We start from the raw sequence: 22,431 nt of genomic DNA, 5'->3' as shown, positions 1-22,431 counted from the left end.
GCGCAGCCCAATACCAGGGGTACCCAGCCCCAGGCTATCCCTGAGGATCTCAACTTTTGAGACTTCCCAGAAAGGGGGCCCAGCCCCAGCAGCCTCTCCCCTCATCAATTTTTACCCTGTTTGCTTGGAGTTTTCTCATCCACTCCAGGAGTGCCCACCCCTGGTAACAGATGGTTGGTTCAGCCTTTGCAGAGGCCTTGTGGGTACTCCCTCAGAGTCACTGCCTGGCTTGCTTCAATAGCTCGGGGGAGGGGCCCTGCACTTGAAACAACAGCCTCATCCCAGCTTCCAGCCCCACAGCCTAGATCTAAGACATCCCAAGACTTTCCACGAAATCCAACCGGGACTTTTAATCTGTACACTTTCCCCATAATGTATTTTGTTTCTCCTAAATAACCCCGATGCGGCTCCACCCCACCCACTAGATTTCACCCGCTGTGTGTTGCGCTGTCCTCTTTGGGGGTCCAGAAAGGCTGGAACAGGGAGGTGTCCAAGACCCCTCCGAGAGTCTGTGCCTCACGAGTCACCCTTTCTGGATTCCAGGCCAAGAGCTCGCAAGACGCCAAGGGAGAGGAAGGCTCGGCCGCTCCAGACCAATTTATGCCCCCAAAGGAGGCCGCCCCCGACCCACCCGCGCCCCGGATGCCCCCCGAGCCCCCGGGGTCTCCACCGCGCTCTCCACCGCCTGCCTCCCTTGGGAGGCCGGAGGGAGAGGAGGAGGGGCTGGCCGAGCCCGAAGAGCACTCGGTGAGGATCTGCATGAGCCCGGGCCCGGAACCGGGAGAGCAGATCCTGTCGGTGGAGATGCTGGAGGAAAGGGAGGAGAAGGCGGAGTAAGGTGGGGTGAGGCGGATCCCGCGCGCAGTTCCGGCAGGTGTGTCCCCAGCGCCCGTTGCGCCCCTGCGCCCCAGCGCCCCATCTTCCCCCACGGCCCAAGAGGAGATGCTTTTCCGCAGTCGTGGCCTCAGTGGCTGCAGCTCTGACCGCCCCGCCAGCACGCCAGCCCCGACTCAGCTCCTGGCGGGGCTGGGCCTGAGCTCGACAAGTTGCATCAAGTGTTCGAGTCCCTGAGCTCTCACTATCATTTGAGAGCCCTACCTTGTCCTGACTGTTCCTCTTTTTAAGAACAAAATGATTTTCCACTTTTAAAGTTCATGGGTGGGGGATAAAATGAGGCTCCAATACATGGGAAGCTTTGTTGAAAAAGTAAAGGGTTATTGAATGTGTGGGGTTTCCCCTCAGGAATTTGTCCAACACATTTCAAGGATAGAAAATACTTCACGGCCGGGCATGGTGGCTCATGCCTATAATCCCAGTGCTTTGGGAAGCCGAAGCAGGAGGATCACTGGAGGCCAAGAGTTGGAGAGCAGACTGGGTAACATAGCGAGACCCCATCTCAAACAAAAACAAAAACAAACCAAAAAACAATAGCCAGGCGTGATGGTGTGCACCTGTAGTCCCAGCTACTGGAGAGGTTGAGGCAGGAGGATGGCTTGAGCCCAGGAGTTTCTGGCTGCAGTGAGCTGGACACAGTGAGACCCTGTCTCAAAAAACCTAAAAGACAGCCCTGCACAGTGGTTCACATCTGCAATCCCAGCAGTTTGGGAAGCTGAGATGGGAGGATTGTTTGAGACCAGCAGTTCAAGATCAGCCTGGGCAACATGTTGAGACTCCATCTCTACAAAACAGCAGCAGAAACAAAAGCAAACAACAACAACGTACACAAACAAAAAAACAAAGAAAGGAGGGCAGTTGAGCTGTTCAGCTGAGAATTGCCACGGTTCTGAGCTGAGCTTGGGATGCTGTTTTCCTTTGCGGGCAATCACAGTAGGGGGCTAGATGCCCATTAAGGTAGTTAGTGCTTATCTTCCCCAGACTCTATTCACTTCCAGTGCAATGCCATTATCTCAGAACAGGTAGAAGGGAAATGGACTTACTGGCCAGGGGCTACTAGCGTTTCTGCCTCTGCCAGGAGGGACAGCCCGGTAGGAGCATCCTCTGCCTGTCATCCTGAGAAACCCCATTCGCCAGCAGGGATCAGTCCGTTACTCACTTTTGACACTCTCGCTGTAGAGATGGTGGCAGCAACTTCAATTAATCCTAGAAAATGAAATCTCCCAGCTGATGACAGCACTTACATTCCCTAAAGCTTTCCAGATCGTGTCATGTTGCTTTTATGATTCACACACACAAAAAAAAAAAGAAAAGAAAAAAGGGTCATTCAGGGAATGAATATTTATCAAGAGGATTTTATTTGCATACCGAATGGCTCTTGGGGGAGTGAGTGATTAAAAACAAAATCTAGTATTCTAGTATTAGGCCATTTGTTTTCACCTGCAACAGTGAACATAAAGGACCTGAAATTCCAATAGGTCCTGCCCATTTTATATAAAATTACAGGAAAATGTGAGCTGCTCAGAGGCCTTTGAAGGTTTGCAAATGTCTGTATGTATTTGTCCAATCCACTAAAAACAACATTCATTTCCACTGTGGAAAAATGAAAGAATGTGGGAGTCCCCAGGCTGGTCTAAGCATTTCCAAACCCCAGAGTCAGAAACAGATTTGTCTAGTTGATGGCTTGTCACGTGATCCGGGTAATCATCACATTGAATATAGTGATGATTGACCTTATTATTTTACCCTTTTTTTTTTTAAAAAAAAAAAGCTTTAAAATGTGTTTTAATAGACAATAACATATTTACATGGGTACAAAAGGACATCCAATAAAAATTCTTCATCCTACCCCAGTACCCAGCTTCCTTGGTTCCCTCTCTGGAAGCAACCACTGTTAACAGTTTCTCCTGTATCCTTTCAGAGTTATTTTATGCTTATACAAGGAAATATGTAACTGCTTCTTCCCTTCCTTTTAAATTTTAACAGAAGTGGTAACACATATTAGAGCCACTGTTATTTTTCACTTAATTTACTTTGGAGATTGTTCCCTATCCTTAAAGAGCATGCTTATTTTTTCAGGATGGCAATCTAGTTTGTTGAATGGATGTATGATAACATTTAAACGACTCTCCCATTGATGGGCATTTGCGTTGCTTCCTATCTTACGCTGTTAAAAATAATGCTGCAATAAAACAATCTTGTGCAGACATCATTTCACTGGTAAACATGTTTTAAATGGGGGAACTCTGCGAGTTTAGGCAGTTATTTTTCCTTCGTCTCCATTTACTGTTTGTATATTTGTACCACATAGTCTAAGATCGAAGCACAGAGAATGCTTCCACCATTAGCAAGTATTTCAGATATGCTAATAAACACATTGCTTTTCAGTAAATGGAAAAATGCTTCAACAACACCTTATCTGTGAGATCCTATTTTATAAGGAATCTTTTTTGTACGAATGTACTTATTCTTTTAGATATCAGTTCTTAAATGTATACTGCTTATGATATAAAGCAAGAGATTCTTGAGGTTCCCAAGAATTGTCCTGGAAAGAAAATTGATTTTGAAATGAGATTAGCAGTGTTTTAATTTTGCTGAGATAACTCCTTTAACTCAGCACTTTCACAAAACTTAGATATTAAATAAATTGAATTTGAGGCTGGCATTCTTCTCCAAATTGAATTGGACTGGTTGTTTGCTGAGGTATGAATGGAACAGCTCAGAAGTATTATAATTCTGTAGCTGAAACAGGATGCTTCTTTATGTATGTTGAATCTCTACTCATTTAAAATGTCTCAGCATTTCTTGCATTTAGATAGAAAATAAATAGTCAGTTATTTTTTTAACTACATAAATATTTTAAATAGAATGAAAACCAAGAAGCTGTTTCAAATTTTATTATCAAAGTGTATTCAGCTACCTGGAATATCTTAGTCTGTTTTCTTAGTAAACATGAACACTTTATTTACACTCTGCCTTTCATATTACAATGCATTTAATTAAAGTATTTAGACAAATGTTCCTGGCTTGTGGATTCATTTCAGAAATCAGCCATGGGTGACAGACACCTTTGTGAGAAAAACTAAGTAAATATCCTGGCCCAGGCACTCTAGCAAATGTCCTACGGACATCCTTGTGGCTCTAATCCATCCTGTATTCCTATTGCTGGAATGATATTCTTATCAAACCTCTATGGCCACTTTGGGAAGCTGAGGTGGGAGGATTGCTTGAGCCCAGGAGTTCAAAACAAGCCGGGGCAACATAGTAAGACTCCATCTCTATTAAAAGAAAAAATAGGCTGGGTGCAGTGGCTCACGCCTGAAATCCCAGCACTTTGGGAGGCTGAGGCAGGCAGATCATCTGAGGTCAGGAGTTCGAGACCAGACTGGCCAACATGGTGAAACCCCATCTCTACTAAAAATACAAAAAAATTAGCCGGGTGTGGTGGCGGGTGTCTGTAATCCCAGCTACTTGGGAGGCTGAGGCAGGAGAATCACTGGAACCCAGGAGGCAGAGGCTGCAATGAGCCGAGATCGTGCCAATGCACTCCAGCCTGGGCGACAGAGCAAGACTCCGTCTCAAAAAAAAAAGAAAAAGAAAAGAAAAAATAGGGCCAGGTGTGGTGGCTCACGCCTGTAATCCCAGCACTTTGGGAAGCCAAGATGGGTGGATCACCTGAGGTCAGGAGTTCAAGACCATCCTGGCCAACATGGTGAAACCTCTGTCTCTACTAAAAATACAAAAAAATTAGCCAGGCTTGGTGGTGCATGCCTGTAATCACAGCTGCTCTGGAGACTGAGGCATGAGAATTGCTTGAACTTCGGAGGCAGAGGTTGTAGTGAGCTGAGATCATGCCACTGCACTCCAGCCTGGGCAACAGAGTGAGACTCAATCTCAAAAAAAAGAAAAAAAGAAAGAAAGAAACAACAACAACAACAACAACAAAAAGACAAAAAACTTCACAGCCTCTAGGACTCTAAGCCCTTCAAGTTAAAAGTCCCTTTATTTCTGTGTCATCTCATCTATTATAAGACAACTTCCTACAATTTCCCCAGCCTTATTAGATTTGTTCAATGATGCACAGTGCTGATAAACACGGACGCAAGGATTCAGACTGCCTGGCTTCCAATCCCAGTTTGATCATATACCATGGATGATCATGGACCTCTCTGAGCCCCAGCGACCTCATCTATAAGATGGATATAATAGTTTGAGCCACACAGGGCCACTGTGATGATTAAGTAATAGACTGAAATTGCCAAGTTTGAATGGGCATGAGGAATAAAACCAACTCACCATCCCCCTTACTCTGATAGTTGGAGTAGACTGGAAGCCTCTGGATAGCTCTGTCTTCTCGGAACGCTGCCTCTGCCTAGGGTTATACACACAGAGAGCTTTGATTACCTCTTTTCTTGACCCTTTAACAGTGTTTGTACAAAGGACTGGACACATGTTAATTATAACAATATAAATCGCAGCTTTCCTCACCATCAATTAATGATTTAACCCAATTTTATAACAAAACAGACCCCGAAACACCCCAGCAAGGCTTACTCTCCTTGGGGAATCACTCCAACTCTGGGCTAGGCCCAGGGCTGACTTCATGGGCTTGTGACCTGTGCAGTCACACAGGACTCTGTGTCCAGAAGGGCTCTGTGCTTGAAATTCTTAATAATTTTTGAACCATGGGTCTTGCATTTTATTTGCACTGGTTCCCACAAATGATATAGCCTGTCCTGGCTAGGTTGCAATACTACCCAATATCTGAAATGGCCAGTGGTTGAAGGAGGTAAAGATGTCTTTTCTGCACTCAGCTTCTGTCTCTCTTCTTTTAGCCCCAGAATTCTGCTTCCCCTTTTGGAAGATTACATTTCAGTCATGCATGGTGACTCCAACAGGATGACCTAAGCCAGGCCCATTGACTCTCTTTGCTGGGAAGGTGAATCTTAAGAAGATGGCCCACTTCTTCCTTGCTAACAAAGCCCTGATTTAGCTTTGGGCAGCAGCATGCCCATCCCCAGGAGATGAAGCCCCTGGTATAAGCCAATCACTGCTCTCTGTTCTTTTTTGCCGAATTCTTGCCTTTCCAGCCTTTTTTGTAGCTAGGTGTGACCCAGTTCCAACCAATGAATTAATCAAGTATGGAAAGCGCTCTGTTACTGTTGTCCTTCTCTTCTCCTGCTTGGGATACTGAAGTGAGAATGTATTTGGAGCTGCAGCAGCCATCTCATGACCGAAGAGCCAAACATTGGAGAGATGCAGCCTGTGACATGTTTGAGCTGCCAAATCAACCCTGAAACCATGCGTGTTCAGACTACTCATTATATGAGATAATGAAATATCTTTATTATTTAAAGCCATCCATAGGGTCTCTGTTACCTGAAGCTGAAAACATCCTGATGTAGGAGCAGTGAAATGGGCTAGGCATGGTGGCTCATGCCTATAATTTCAGCACTTTGGGAGGGTGAGGCAGAAGGATCACTTGAGCCCAGGAGTTTGAGGCCAGCTTGGGTAACATAGCAAGACCCGTCTCTACAAAAATAAATAAATAAATAAATAAATAAATAAATAAAATAAAATAAAATAAAAAAATAGCTGGGCATGGTGGTGCACTCTTCTAGTCCCAGTTACTTGGAAGGAAGAGGCAGGAGAATCGCTTCAGCTCAGGAGTTTGAGGCTGTAGTGAACTGTGATTGTACCACTGCACTCCAGCCTAGGTGACAGAGTCAGACCCTGTCTCTAAAAAAAGGCCAGGTGCGGCTGGGCGTGGTAGCTCATGCCTGTAATCCCAGCACTTTGGTAGGCTGAGATAGGTGGATCACAAGGTCAGGAGATCGAGACCATCCTGACCAACATGCTGAAACCCCATCTCTACTAAAATACAAAAAAATTACCCGGGAGTGGTGGTGCATGCCTGTAGTCCCAGCTACTTGAGAGGCTGAGGCAGGGGAGTCACTTGAACCTGGGAGGCAGAGGTTGCAGTGAGCAGAGATGGCACCACTGCACTCCAGCCTGGTGACAGAGCAAGACTCTGTCAAAACAAAAACAAAAACAAAACAAAACAAAATATCCAGGTGTGGTGGCTCACACCTGTAATTCCAACACTTTGGGAGGCCAAGGTGGGCAGATTGCTTGAGCCCAGCAGTTCAACACCAGCCTAGGCAACAAGGCGAAACCCTGTCTCTACAAAAAATACAAAAATTAGCCAGACTTTGTGGTGCTCCCAGCTACTAGGGAGGCTGAGGTGAGAGGATTGCTTGACCAGAAGAGAGAGAGGCTGCAGTGAGCCATGAGCCGTGAGTGTGTCACTGCACTCCAGCTTGGGTGACAGAGTGAGACCCCGTCTCAAACATAAATACATTAAAAACAATTTTTTAAAAAATTATTTTTAAAAATTTAAAAGGAGCAATGAAATGGAGAAGGAACGGAAGAAAATGAGGCTGGGTGCAGTGGCTCATGCCTGTAATTCTAGCACTTTGGGAGGCTGAGGCTGATCTTGAACTCCAATCACTTGAGGTCAGGAGTTTGAGATCAGCCTGGCTAACATGGTGAAAACTCGTCTCTACTTTGTTTTTAGTTTTTTTTTTTTTTTAGATGGAGTTTCGCTCCTGTTTCCCAGGCTGGAGTGCAATGGCAGGATCTTGGCTCACTGCAACCTCCACTTCCTGGGTTCAAGTGATTCTCCTGCCTCAGCCTCCCGAGTAGCTGGGATTACAGGCATGTGCCACCACGCCTGGCTAATATTTTGTATTTTTAGTAGAGATGGGTTTTCTCCATGTTGGTCAGGCTGGTCTTGAACACTTGACCTCAGGTGATCCGCCTGCCTCAGCCTCCCAAAGTGCTGGGATTACAGGCATGAGCCACCATGCCCGGCTCGTCTCTACTTAAAATACAAAAATTAGCTGTATGTGGTATCTCACACTTGTAATCCCATCTACTCTGGAGGCTGAGGCATGAGAATTGCTTGAACCCAGGAGTCAGAGGTTGTAGGGAGCTAAGATTGTGCCACTGCACTCTAGCCTGGGTGACAGAATGAGACCCTGTCTCAAAAAAAAAAAAAAAAAAAAAGAAAGAAAGAAAGAAAGAAAGAAAAGAAAATGGGGAGCAGATGCATCACAACTTCAACCCCCTCATCACACTGGACATGAGTTCCTGCTGCTCAGGTTCTTGTTACTACCTGTGTTCTTGCCCTTCCTGGCCTAGTCGACTTTCCTTCAACGACACAAGCTACCTTGTGTAGCTTCCTTCTGCTTAAGTTGGTTGGAGATGGTTTCTGTTGTTCACAATGAAAGAAACCTAGCCGATGCAGACAAAAGTACTTCTGGGAGTTTCCTGATTATTTAAAACTCAAGATCTAGGCCACACATTCTGGGTGTGACTTTTGCTCTAGCATAGGCACTTGTGGTTTCTAAATCCAGACCTCAGGAAGATCCCCTCAGAAAAGAGATTAGAGGAGAGAGGGGGCTGTTTTTTGTTTGTTTGTTTGTTTTTTGAGACACAGTCTCACTCTGTTGCCCAGGCTGGAGTGCAGTGGCGCGATCTCAGCTCACTGAAAACCTCTGCCTCCCAGGTTGAAGTGATTCTTCTGCCTCAGTCTCCTGAGTAGCTGGGATTACAGGTGTCCACCACTAGGCCCAGCTAATTTTTGTATTTTTAGTAGAGATACGGTTTCACCACATTGGCCAGGCTGGTCTCGAACTCCTGATCTCAGGTGATGCGCCCACTTTGGCCTCCCAAAGTGCTGGGATCACAGGCATGGGCCGCCATGCCCAGCGGAGGGGGCTGTTTTGACCAAGATGAAATTCAAACACCTGTCTGTTGATGGCCAGCCCAATGCAAGAGAGTGATTCACCAGCAAGGAGAACTGGAGCATCAAGCCTCATGCCCCCTAGGTACTTCCCAGCTCCCTCCCTGTCCTGACACCACAGCCAAGCCCCCGGGACAGAAACCTCCTCATCAATAACCCTTTGGACACCCTGCCTCATTGCTGCCTTTTACTACTGGACCGAGAACAAAGGTGACAGTGCTTTAGGGCTTTGGAAACTTTTTTCCCATTCAGTTAGTCTTGTCCACGCTGCTGCGTGATCAAGAAGCAAGTGATCAGACCCAAATAATAGATGAGGAAATTCAAACTTAAGACAGCAAAAGGATTTATTCTCAGGGAATCAGCACCTTGGCTAGAGACAGAAACAGCCATGAGAAAGGACCCCGAAGGCCACTGTTCTTCTGCAACCAATCTGCAGTGAAATCACACCTGGGTAACTTTCATTCATTCAATAAATATTTTTAAAAATTCTTTCTTTGTGCCAAACACTGTTCTACTTGCTTTCTGGCCTCAGGTGTTTCATCCCTAAGTTGGGAGGAAGAAAATAATCCTTCCAGGTTGTTAGGTTGTTATGAGAAGATTCAGGGCCGGGCGCAGTAATCCCAGCACTTTGGGAGGCTGAGACGAGTGGATCACGAGGTCAGGAGTTCAAGACCAGCCTGGCCAAGATGCTGACACCCCTACTCTACTAAAAATGCAAAAAGTAGCCGGGTGTGGTGGCACGCGTGTGTGGTCCCAGATGCTCGGGAGGCTGAGGCAGGAGAATTGCTTGAACCCGAGAGGTGGAGGTTGTGGTGAGCCGAGATCACACCACTGCACTACTCCAGCCTGGGTGACAGAGCAAGACTCTGTAAAAAAAAAAAAAGGAAGAAGATTCAAAGGATGTTTGATAAACTCATTGTAACCAAAAAATTGTAGAGTAACATTTCCTAGATTCATTTCGTGAGCACTATCTCCTTCAATATCTCTTCTGAAATGAAAAGAAAGATGGCCTGAGTGCCCTTATTTAATTAATTTATTTTTTGAGACAGAGTATTGTTCTGTTGCCCAGGCTGGAGTGCAATGGCGTGATCTTAGCTTACTACAACCTCTGCCTCCCGAGTTCAAGTGATTTCTGGCTAATTTTTGTATTTTTGGCAGAGATGCGGTTTCACCATGATGGCCAGGCTGGTCTTGAACTCCTGACCTCAAGTGATCCTGCCACTTTGGGCTCCCAAAGTACTGGGATTACAGGCATGAGCCATTGCTCCTAGCCCTTGTATTGTTCTTTCAATGGGCATAAGGTGTTGGCATCTCCAGGGGGTCCTCTTCCCTGGTCACCATGGTTGAGTTCCGGGTTTAGCAAGTAAAAATACAGAAAGCCCAGGTAAATTTGAATTTCAGATAAACAATGAAGGGTTTTTTTTTTTAAGCTTAAGTATATCTCATGCAATACTTGGGATATACTTACGCTAACAAAAATTGTTATTTATCCAAAATTCAAATTCAGCTTGGTGCCCTGTATTTTATCTGGCAATTCTGCAAGGTGAAGATGAGTGTCTCCTGCCCAGAGCAATTAGGGCTGCAGCCTCTAGGGCCAACCTTGGGCCAGAGCCATCCTGGCACCCCCCTTCTCCAGAGCCAATCATGATTGGTGGAGAAAGAAGGAAAGCACCCACCCCAGGCTGCTGTTAGTTGTTTTTGTTTTTTATAGCGATAGGGTATCATTATGTTGCCCAGACTGGTCTAGAACTCCATGCCTCAAGCAATCCTTCTGCCTCCTTGCTGGGATTACAGGCATGTACGACCACGTCCAGCCTGTCCTGTCAGTGTTTCATTGTTCTTGTTTTTGAGACAGGGTCTTGCTCTGTCACCCATGCTGGAGTACAGTGGTTCAGTCACAGCTCACTGCAGCCTCGACCTCCAGGACTCAGGTGATCCTCCTGCCACAGACATGCACCTCCACACCTGGCTTTTTTTTTTTTTTTTTTTTTTTTTTTTGTAGAGACGGGGGATAGGGGGTGGTGGGGACAAGTCGGGGGTCTCCCTATGTTGCCCAGGCTGGTCTCGAACTCCCTGACTCAAACAATCCTTTCATCTTGGCCTCCCAAAGTGTTGAGATTACAGATGTGAGCCACCACGTCTGGCTTGCCAGTGGTTTTTTAATATTTATCTTTATTTTTTTTATCCTGAATGCACACACACAGCTGTTTGGGATCAGAGATAGATTTTATATTAATTACCTTTTAGCAAATAATAAGTACATAGCCCCCGCTCCCAGCCTCCCCTTAAGCCTTACTCTTGGCCAGGAAATGTCCCGTGCAAGTAGCCGGACACTCCATAGATAAAGGACAAGGTTTCTCTGCTTATAAAGGCGAAGGAGGTAACTATTCCCCTCCCTTTTTGAAAGGGTCTCCTTGGAAACTTAATGGGCCCAAAACCTAACCCCAGCCCTTTGATATGTAAATAAAGCCTCACCCGGAACTAGATAGCCCCAGGTGTCTCAGCTTTAACCACCTGGAGGGGTCTTCAAGTTCTGGGACTTCCTCCCTTTGACATATAAACACCTAGGGAGCTAGCGCCAGAGTCTTCCCGGCACTTTGGAGCTAGCCTAGAGACCTAGGCCCGGCTGTGGCCATTTGGCCGTCTCCCGGAGGGAGGTGAGAGAAGCTTTAAGATCCTTTCAGATGAAGGCAGTTAACTAGACAAATGGCTCCAGAGCGCATTATCAAGAGTCTCGGGAGACTGGGCCCCCACCTTTCACATTTCCAAATTTCTTTCTTTTCCTTCCTTCCTTCGTTCCTTCCTTTCTTTTTTTTTTTTGAAGAGTCTCGCTCTGTCGCCCAGGCTTGAGTGCAGTGGTGCAATCTTGGCTCACCACAACCTCCGCCTCCCAGACTAAAGCGATTCTCCTGCCTCAGCCTCCAGAGTGTCTAGGAATACAGGTGCACGCCACTACCGCCCGGCTAATTTTCGTATTTTTAGTGGAGACAGTGTTTCACCATGTTGGCTAGGCTGGTCTTGAACTCCTGACCTCAAATGATCTACCCGCCTCAGCCTCCCAAAGGCATGAGCCACCGCACCCAGCCACATTTCCAAACTTCTGAAATCAAGTGTTTTGTTCCTTAATGAAAAGTAGGTAGAGGAGACGGTTACGTGAAGGGTTTCCAGGCACGTTCAAAAGAATAATTCAGATACCATGGAAAACTTCCACAAATAAGTCAAATATAAGTAATAAGTTTTAAAATCAGGGCCAGGTGCGCTGGCTCACACCTGTAACCACAGCACTTTGAGAGGCCGAGGCAGTAGGATCACTTGAGCCCAGGAGTTCAATACCAGTCTAGGTAACATGGCAAAAACCCGTCTCCACCAAATATATATGTAACAAAAATTAGCCAGGGGTGGTGGCACATGCCTATAGTCCCAGCTAGTCAGGAGGCTGAGGTGTGAGGATAGCTTGAGCCCAGGAAGTCGAGGCTGCAGTGAGCTGTGATGGCACCACTGCATTCCAGTTTGGGGGACAGAGAGAGAAACCCTATCTCAAAAAAAAAAAAAAAAAAAATTAGATTGGCCTCAATTCAGTGAAGGATAATATGATAATATGTTGGATGACTTTTGGCAAATTAGTCATGAACAGCACCCACAAAACCAAACAAACAAACAACAACAACAACAAACAAAACAAGCTGCCAGGAGGAAGAATGAGCCACAAAAGTTCGCACCAGAGATAATACTTTGCATTCCATCCGAATCTAAATTTACTTGAAAGGGTAGAACCGAGTGTTTGTAGGTCTTTTATTTCTAATTACTCTGTAGGAGCATTGCACAATGACCATGGAAAAGCACTTTTTGGGCCGGGCTCAATGGCTCACACCTGTAATCCCAGCACTTTGGGAGGCTGAGGCGGGTGGATCACATGAGGTCAGGAGCTCGAGACCAGCCTGGCCAACATGGTGAAACCCCATCTCTACTAAAAATACGAAACTTAGCCGGAAATGGTGGCACGCGCCTGTAGTCCCAGCTACTCTGGAAGCTGAGGCAGCAGAATCGCTTGAACCCAGGAGGCAGAGGTTGTAGTGAGCCGAGATCGTGCCACTGCACTCCAGCCTAAGAGACAGAGTAGGACTCTGTCTCAAAAAAAAAAAGAAAAGAAAAAGAAGAAGAAGATTAAGAAGAAAGAAAAGCACTATTTGAAGACAAAAAAAGGGATTAGAACCTTGGTATGATTCAGATTTGAATTATTCATTGCAGTCTGGGATAATTCTTCCAGATATGAGTAATGCCTCTAAACACAATAAACTGAAACAAAGAATAATGCTTGTTGAATCACAGAATTTCTCAGATTTGCTTAGAGGAAGTCAAAGGGCATCTACCCAGTTCTAATGAGCAGGACCCTAAAAATATCTGCATGAGATTGTTAATATGAAAAAATGAGGCTACCTTATTAATTCCTCAGCAAATTGATATGACATTGAATGAGACAACTAACAGCGCTCAGAGTTATGCATGCTTGAGGATTTAGAATTGTTCTACATAACAATGTCTTTCTTTTTTTTCTTAATTCTGTCGACAGATTTCATTAGCAATTTCTTTATAATGTTTGTATAATAACTAGCAGAAGATTCACTGTAGAATGATTAGAGACAATTACTCTTTTAGGACAATATAACAAAATGAGGAAGTGGTCAGCTATAGAGACTGCATTTCTTTAATGTTTTGTTGTATTATAAACTTTGGTTTCTTCTGAAAGCTCGCCTAAATCTTTCTTTCTTTCTTTTTTTTTCTTTTTTTTTGGGACAGGGTCTCACTCTGTTGTCCAAGCTAGAGTACAGTGGGGTGATCTCAGCTCACTACAACCTCTGACTCCCGGGCTCAAGTGATCCTTCCACCACCCACTTCCCAAATAGCTGGAACTATAAGCGCGTGCCACCATGCCCAGCTAATTAAGGCCTGGCTAATTTTTGTATTTTTTTATAGCGATGGGGTCTCACTATGTTGCCCAGGCTGGTCTCAAACTCCTAGGCTCAAGTGATCTGCCTGTCTCTGCCTCCCAAAGTGCTGGGACTACAGGCATGAGCCAACAAGCCTGGCTGGCTTAAATCCTATATTCCATGCATTAGGAAGCTGCATGTCTGTGGTGTCTTCAACCGGCTTTCTCATACTACATTCAATTGAGTGTCTTATTACTTATGCTTACCGCATACTGTTGTTCTCATTGCCATTGGAATGTTTGTGAATGATATCGTCAACACCTTATATGTTTTTTTTTAACTCCCTCTAATAATTTATCTTAGTTATTGTTTTATTTTGTTTTGAGGTGGAGTTTTGCTCTCGTTGCCCAGCCTGGAGTGCAGTAGCATGATCTCGGCTCACTGCAATCTCTGCCTCCCGGATTCAAGTGAGTCTCCTACTTCAGCCTCCTGAGTACGTGGGATTACAGGCACCTGCCACCACACTCAGCTAGCTAATTTTTTGTATTTTTAGTAGAGACGGGGTTTCACCATGTTGGCCAGGCTGGTCTCAAACTCCTGACCTCGGGTGATCCACCCACCTTGGCCTCCCAAAATGCTGAGTGCTGGGATTACAGGCGTGAGCCACCACACCTGGCCCACTGCTTTTTTAAATTGGGTTTCGGACATTTAGTCTTGACGTTGGTCAAGTTTGGTATGTATGGGACCTGGATGTCCTCACTTCTCTCTTAGCCTTCTGGTCCTTGTGTTTGGCCGTGCTAATGCACCTCTGCCAGCCCTGGAAGAGCTCAGAGCCTCCTCTCCATTGGATGATGTGTCTAGCTATCTTGGTTCTGGGCTTATGTTCCCTTTCTTTTCTTTCTTTTTCTTTTTTTTTTTTCTGAGACAAGATCTCACTCAGTTGCCCAGGCTGGAGTATAGTGGCACAATCTCAGCTCACTGCAACCTCCGCCTTCCAGGTTCAAGTGATTCTCCTGTCTCAGCCTCCCGAATAGCTGGCGTTACAAGCATGGGCTACCACGCCTGGCTAATTCTTACATTTTTAGTAGAGACGGGGTTCCACGATGGTGACCAGGCTGGTCTCGAACTCCTGGCCTCAAGTGATCCGTCTGCCTCTGCCTCCCAAAGTGCTGGGATTACAGGCATGAGCCACCTCACCTGGCCTACCCTTTCTTATAATTTTATTACATTTTAGATTTGTATGGTTGTGGAAATTATGTACTCATGTACTCATGCTCTAGTCTTTATTTCTTTTGAGGCCTGTATTTTGCATTTAACCCCCCAGGCATTCAAAGAAGTTTTTTTTTTTTTTTTTTTTTTAACTTTCCTTCTTTTATTTGGGCCCCAGTGTGGTATTTTGTGCTTACAGAAGTACTTTCCTTTATTCAAATTGTGGAATACATTTTAAGGGGCAGTTCCATTGTCTTATAACTTTATCATTATAAGATCATTATAATGATCATTAGTCTTCATAATCCCCTTGAAATTTATTCTGCTGCATGGTTACTTTATTTATGTATTTATTTATTTTAGAGACAGGGTCTCACTCTGTCACCCAGGCTGGAGCTCAGTGGCACGATCACGGCTCACTGCAACCTCCTGGGCTCAAATGATCACTTCAGTCTTCCAATTGGCTGGGACCATAGACACGCATTTCACCATGCCTGACTAATATTTAAAATTGTGGTAGAGACAGGGATCTCCTTATGTTGCCCAGGCTGGGCTTGAACTTCTGGGCTCAAGCAATCCTCCGGCCTCAGCCTCCCAAGGTGCTGGGATTGCAGGTGTGAACCACTGCGCCTGATCCTGCATAATTTCTTAAGAATGTTTTATTCAGAAGCTTGGAGTAGCACATAATTTTGCCTGTTTACAGTCTGAGAGTTAGGATTCTTCTACTGAAATAGAATCTGTCTGGGCACGGTGGCTCATGCCTATAATACCAGCAATTTAGGAGGCCGAGGCGGGTGGATCATCTGAGGTCAAGAGTTTGAGACCAGCCTGACCAACGTGGGGAAACCCTGTCTCTACTAAAAATACAAAAATTGGTTAGGCATGGTGGTGGGTGCCCATAATCCCAGCTACTCTGGAGGCTGAGGCAGGAGAATCGCTTGGACCTGAGAGGCGGAGGTTACAGTAAGCCGAGGTCGTGCCATTGCACTCCGGCCTGGGCAGCAGAGTGAAACTCCATCTCAAAAGAAAAAAAAAAAAAAGAAATGGAATCTTATCAACAACATAAAAAGTACATTCAGCAGCCATCTTAAGCCATAATAATGATAAATAAAAAGTGCATGCACCTGGAGCTGGAGCCTGTACTTGTAGTCCCAGCTACTTGGGAGGCTGAGGTGGGAGGATCACTTGAGCCCAGGAGTTCAAGGGTACAGTGTGTCATAAGCATGCCCATGAATAGCCACTGCACTCCAGCCTGGGCAACATAGTGAAACCCTGTCTCCAAAAAACAAACAAACAAGCAAACAAACAAAAAACCGAAGTACACAACTTTTTTTTTAAGACGGAGTTCACTCTTGTTGCCCAGGCTGGAGTGCGATGGCACAATCTCGGCTCACCGCAACCTCCACCTCCCAGGTTCAAGCAATTCTCCTGCCTCAGCCTCCCGAGTAGCTGGGATTACAGGCGTGTGCCACTATGCCTGGCTAATTTTGTATTTGTAGTAGAGACGGGGTTTCCCCATGTTGGTCAGGCTGGTCTCAAACTCCCAGCCTCAGGTGATCTGCCTGCCTTGGCCTCCCAAAGTTCTGGGATTACAGGCATGAGCCACCGTGCTCAGCCATAACTTTAGGGATTCCATGTCTTTGTCTTATTAAAGCAAAATATATATTTTTTAGGCCGGGCGTAGTGGCTCATGCCTGCAATCCCAGCACTTTGCCAGGCCAAGATGGGTGAATTGCTTGAGCCCACAAGTTCGAGACCAGCCTGGGCAACATACTGAGACCCCCATCTCTACTAAAAATACAAAAATTTGAGCCAGGCATGGTGGCGGGCACCTGTAATCCCAGATACTTGGGAAGCTGAGGCAGGAGAATCGATTGAACCCGGGAGGTGGAGGTTGCAGTGAGCCGAGATCACGCCACTGCACTCCAGCCTGGGCAACATAGTAAGACCCTGTCTCTATTAAAAAAAGTACAAGCAAAATTTGCTACCAAAGTTTACAACTTTAACTTTTAACTAGGGTTTCCATGTCTTTGTCTTATTAAAGCAAATTTTTTAAAAAGCAAAATGTTTTTATTTGAGGACTTTTTTTCCTCCTCAAACAATTCTTATTGTAAAGCTTTATCTCCAGGCAGAAAAAATAATGTTGTTTGTATTGACCTATACATTGACTTAAATGGTTAAGTAGCAATTTAGCTGACAGGAATGAAAAATAGAAAAAAAAAGTCTATCATGTGAAGCACATTATTTGAACAAAAGAAATTATTTCTACTGCATTAAGTAATCCAATTACCTGCTTTCATGTTACTTGCCTCCTTATTAACAAAACCCAAAATGAAATACTAGGCACATCTGGGAGGCACACAAAGCTCATAAAACAGAAGTGCTTGGGCAACCAGGATAAGAGGTGACATTTTCTAGGCTGAGCCTTTGTTGGTGTGGTATCACCTCATCGAGTTGGCAGGTCCATTAATCAAGGGACACTAGCATCCAGCCAGCTGAAAAGATGGGCCTGAATTGCTGAGTATTCATTACAGAAAAAATAACTCTTATAAAAACCTCTAGGCAGAGAAGACTTATCAACAAAAAACGAGGTAATGACTATGGCATCTGTGGAGGTACAGAATTTACAAATGGAATTTCAGGATGAAATGGGGAAGTGGCGGGGGCCCGGGGGGAAGGAGAGCACATTTACACTTCAATGAGTGCGAGTTCAGAAGGTAATTTTTCACATTAATGTAATATACTTTAAATCACGAGGCATGAAATGAATTGCAGGTGTTTTAAATTTGCCAAGGTTTTATTATGAAGCTCATGGCTTTGTGCTGGGCTAATGGATCATCTCCTGAAGTACTTTGGTTATCTATTTAAGCATTATTATAATTAAAAATTATTATTTGTTTAAAGTTTGTTTTTTGGCCAAGTGTGGTGGCTCATGCCTGTAATCCCAACACTTTGGGAAGCCAAGACGGGCAGATTGCTTGAGCCCACAAGTTTGAGACCAGCCTGGGCAATACATACTGAGACTCCATCTCTACAAAACATACAAAAATTAGCCAGGCTTGTTGACACACGCCTGTAGTCCCAGCTACTCAGGAGGCTGAGCTAGAAGGATATCTTGAGCCCTTGAGCCTGGGAGGTGGAGGCTGTAGTGAGCTGCAATCACGACACTACACTCCAGCCTGGGTAACAGAGTAAAACCCTGTCTCAAAAAAAAAAAAAAAAAAAAAGGTTTGTCTTTCAACTCTGTATGTTTGAAATGCTTTTGAATTTTTCAGATAAAGTTGAGTTTATCCAAATGAAATGTATCATACTTTATGTAACTATATCAGCCATAAAAGAAATACATCTGTAAGCTTACAGGTTGAGGCATATAGTTAATAGCAGGCAAAATAGAAAAATCAGGCACAGACCTGTCTCATGAGTCCATCACCCATAACTCCCTACATTCTTTTATGTTTGTTAGTGTCTGAAACGCACCTGCCCAGCGAGTCATCGTTTTCCTTCAAAGCAGTCTCCAAAACCCAACAGTTGGATTCCAACTCCAGGCAAAAAAAATGCTGACTTGCTTTTTCCCTCTGCAGTTTCTTCCTTTTTCAAACACTTCTAGGTTATAAATGTGCCAAGAGGGAAGTCACCTGGAGGTGCTGTGTGTTATCAGACCTCGTTTTCCTTTTGTCATATGCACATTCTTGTCAGTACAAGTGGCCTTATTTTGGGTTTGGAAAATATGGCACTGCAGTGAAATGGTCCAGTTTCAGATTTATACTCTCTATGTTCTTGGGGTTATGCAATAATCATTACTGCGTATATAATGTATCAGTGAATAAATGGTTACACAGGTTCCATTAGACTCCAAAGAGGTACGATGAGTAAGAACAGGTTTATAAGGTAATGTACATGCAGACATAGGTTATTACGACTTGCAAATGTAATTATGCATTACAATGGAATCTCACTTTAGAAATGGCCTAAATGTAGGACTGATTTCACTTGCTCCCCACTCACAGGCCCTTATTTTATTACTATGATTATTTGAGATGGAGTCTTGCTCTGTCGCTCAGGCTGGAGTGCGATGGCATGATATTGGCTCACTGCAACCTGTGCCTCCCGGGTTCAAGCAATTCTCCTGTCTCAGCCTCCCTAGTAGCTGGGATTACAGGCACGCCCCACCATGCCCAGCTAATTTTTGTATTTTTAGTAGAGACGGGGTTTCACCATGCTGGCCAGGCTGGTCTCAAACTCCTGACCTTGTGATCCACCCACCTTGGCCTCCCAAAGTACTGAGATTTACAGGCATGAGCCACCGCACCCAGCTGAAAAATTTAAAATTAGCTGGGCATGGTGGTACATCCCTGTAGTCCTTGCTACTCAGGAGGCTGAGATGGGAGAATCGCCTGAGCCCAGGGGTTCGAGGTTGTGGTGAGCCATGATCATGCCACTGTACTCCAGCCTGGGCCATAGAGCAAGACCCTATCTCAAATAAGTAAGTAAGTAAGTAAGTAAGTAAATAAATAAATAAATAAATAAATAGGAAGAAACTTGAAAATATATATATATTCTTAATAAATACTTAATTTGTGGTTTTATTGAGTTATTAGAGTCCCATGCCATAGGCCCTTCAAAAGTACATTTCCTCCCAAGAAAAATATTTAATTACAGTAACAAGCAGTAAATTGATAAAAGAACAAGAGGGCCAGGGTACACAGGAATTGTTTTATTGCCTTTTCCATGTCTCAGGCATTCTATAATTGTCTACTTCATCCCTGTTCTGAAGCTAATTAGTTATTCCATCCCCAGGATAAAGTTAGGCCTCTTGGTTTAACTTCGTATTGCAGGTTTGACCTAATTCCTTGCCGGCTCATAATATAATTAAAGTTGGCATTTCCTTCTCTTATCCGCCCTCCCCACTCCCCGGCTTTCCCTCCCCGCTGTGTGCCTGTTTATCACTAGATGGTGCTAAGACTTGGGTTATAGCTGCCAGAGACTCTAGGAAAGTTGTTCAGGAGCCAAGCAGGCTGAAATTTGAGAACTGGAAGATGCCTTCAGAGCTCATCCGGGCAGCACTTTTGTTTTACAAATGAGGAAACAGAAACTCAGTGAAAATAAGTAATTTGTCAGAGACCCAGAGATCTCTCCTCTCCTTTTTTTTTTCTCTCTTTCTTATCTGTTAATAGCTTCCAGTGTTACCTCATCACCCAGGAAGGAGCACAGCTCAGAGAGCAACAAGGTCAGAGTTGCTTTGCAGAAAGCACTTTGGCAGCTGCATGGTACCATTCATTGATTCATTTATTCATTCCAAAAGCAGTTATTAGGTACCTACTTTTTGCTTTGCATAGTGCTAGACGTTGGGAATAAAAATCAGATGAGAATTCCTAGGACTCTAGGAATTCACATTCTCTTAGGAAATACAGAAATGCAAAGAAAAGAAAAGAAAACAAACAAACAAAAAAACAAAAATCACTCCCTAAATCAAAGATGCTATAATAGAGGTGATTATAGGACACTCTGGTCACTTGTAGGAGTTTGCAGCCAGCTGCATTCATAATTCAAAGGGAAGATTTTGGTGAGCTAACATTGGAGGCTGAAGCGCATATCGGATCTTGTAGGCAGAAGAATGGGAGGGAGGGCAGTCCAGGCAGACAGCATCATGGGTGAAGGCTTGGAGAGCTGGTGAGGCTTGGTGGAGAGAGCAGCTGATTGTGGCTGATGACCAAAGGGCAGGGTCAAAGGGGCAGGTGGTAATCTGGGAAGGAGGGGACGGACTTCATCCGAGGTGTCATGCTCAGGAATTTGTACTTTATCCTGAAGGCTACAGGACAACCCAGTAAAGCGTATTGCTCAGAAAATGGCATGGATGGAGTTTCTTTTCAGGAAGAACACTCTGACAGCTGCATGGAAGCCCAGACACCAGGAAACCCTCAGATTGGAGGCTGGTGTCCCGGAGCAGTGCGAGGTAAGGGCCTGGCTGGGTTGGGGCAGTGGGAATGGGAGGAGGCGGCCTGTTGGAGAGAAATTTCAGAAGCAGGACTGACAACATCTTTTTGAAAAACAGTGATTGGGATTGTAGCTAATATTCTTAGAAGATGGTTACCACTCTGCTATTTGAATTACTTATAAAACATGAAGGGATGAAATTTTAATTGAATACACATATAACTTGGATACAATTTTTGAAATTATTTTAAAAATGCAACTTAATGGCAGTATAGTAATCCTCCCTTATCCACAGCTTTCTGAGGTTTCAGTAACCCTCGGTCAACCAAGGTCCAAAAATATTAAATGGAAAATTCCAGAAATAAACAATTCATGAATTCTAAGTTGCATGATGTTCTAAGTAGCTTGATGAAATCTCAGTCAGGCAAGGTGGCTCACACCTATAATCCCAGCAATTTGAGAGGCTGAGGTGGGAGGATCACTTGAGCTCAAGAGTTTGAGACCAGCCTGGGCAAGACCCTGTCTGTAAAAAAAAATAGCCAGATGTAGTGGTGTGCACCTGTAGTCCCAGCTATTCAGGACAGAAAATTAAATAATAATAATAATAATAATAAGGACACCAAAAAGCTCCCAGGGAGTAGCAGGTAAGCCCAGCTGCCAGAATTCGCTTCCAGAAGCTCATCCTTATTCTTTGATGATCTATACATATGACTAGCCAGTACTTCCACTTCTTCAGCTTGAAAATATTTTACCTGTCGGAAAGATTATTATTGTTATTATTATTTTGAGGCAGAGTTTCGCTTTGTTGCCCAGGCTGGAGTGCAGTGGCATGATCTTGGCTCACTGCAACCTCCGCCTCCCAGGTTCAAGTGATTCTCATGCCACAGCCTCCCAAGTAGCTGGGATGACAGGCACACCATCATGCCCGGCTAATTTTTGTATTTTTAGTAGAGACGGGGTTTTGTTAGGCTGGTCTTGAACTCCTGGCCTCAAGTGATCCACCAGCCTTGGCCTCCCAAAGTGCTGGGATTACAGGTGTGAGCTACCGCGCCTGGCCTAGGAAAGATTATTTTGATCACATGGCTCCCTTTTGCCCTTCTGGCCTTCTGGCCTCCAGTACCATGGTGCAGATTGTTTTATGATCGTCCCCTGGGAAAGTGGACGCTGGGTCCACGGTCCTTCCTGCCACCTGCAATACATCCTTGGGAACATCCAGACCAGCCATTTGCCCTGGTCAGCTTTGTTTCATTTATGAGATTGATAATTAACAAATTAATTATCTAAGGTTGCACGGAGAGAGAAGGAAAGACATTGAGATAGAAGGTTAATAGTGTCAGAGATGTCCTAACCAGAGTGACTCCATCTTGAATAAAGGCTGGGTAAAGCCAATACTGCTGGGTAGCATTCCCCATTCCTAGGGGGCTGGCACTGTTGGTCACAAGATATTTATGGTTGAGGGGATGAACTAATGATGCCAACTTACCAAATAAAGACCCAGAACTTATGGAAACGTCCCAATATTTCAAGAACAAAATGCATTCTTAGTTTAAGAATAGGTTTTGCTTTAAAGATAATAGTACACGTATAAATTCTTATGGAAATCAGTAGTAACATAGGAAAATAACAATACTAATAGCCTGTCACAAGCTGATCAAAAGT

The 22,431-nt window shown here is 44.6% G+C and overlaps 1 protein-coding gene across 1 annotated transcript in view; it reads left to right on the top strand.

The window, feature by feature from the left end:
* The window catches only part of CNGB1 (cyclic nucleotide gated channel subunit beta 1), a 95,410-nt gene extending 91,503 nt beyond the window's left edge, over positions 1-3,907 (top strand). The window contains exon 35 of the mRNA XM_054455090.2: positions 544-3,907. Within this exon, the coding sequence (XP_054311065.2) occupies positions 544-837 (294 nt within the window). The 3' untranslated portion in view covers positions 838-3,907. The remainder of the gene's footprint in view (positions 1-543) is intronic.
* The last annotated feature ends 18,524 nt before the right edge of the window (positions 3,908-22,431 follow it).

Source organism: Pongo pygmaeus, chromosome 18 (genome assembly GCF_028885625.2).
Source record: "Pongo pygmaeus isolate AG05252 chromosome 18, NHGRI_mPonPyg2-v2.0_pri, whole genome shotgun sequence".
Classification (NCBI taxonomy): domain Eukaryota; kingdom Metazoa; phylum Chordata; class Mammalia; order Primates; family Hominidae; genus Pongo; species Pongo pygmaeus.
This window is presented reverse-complemented; position numbering and strand designations above follow the sequence as displayed.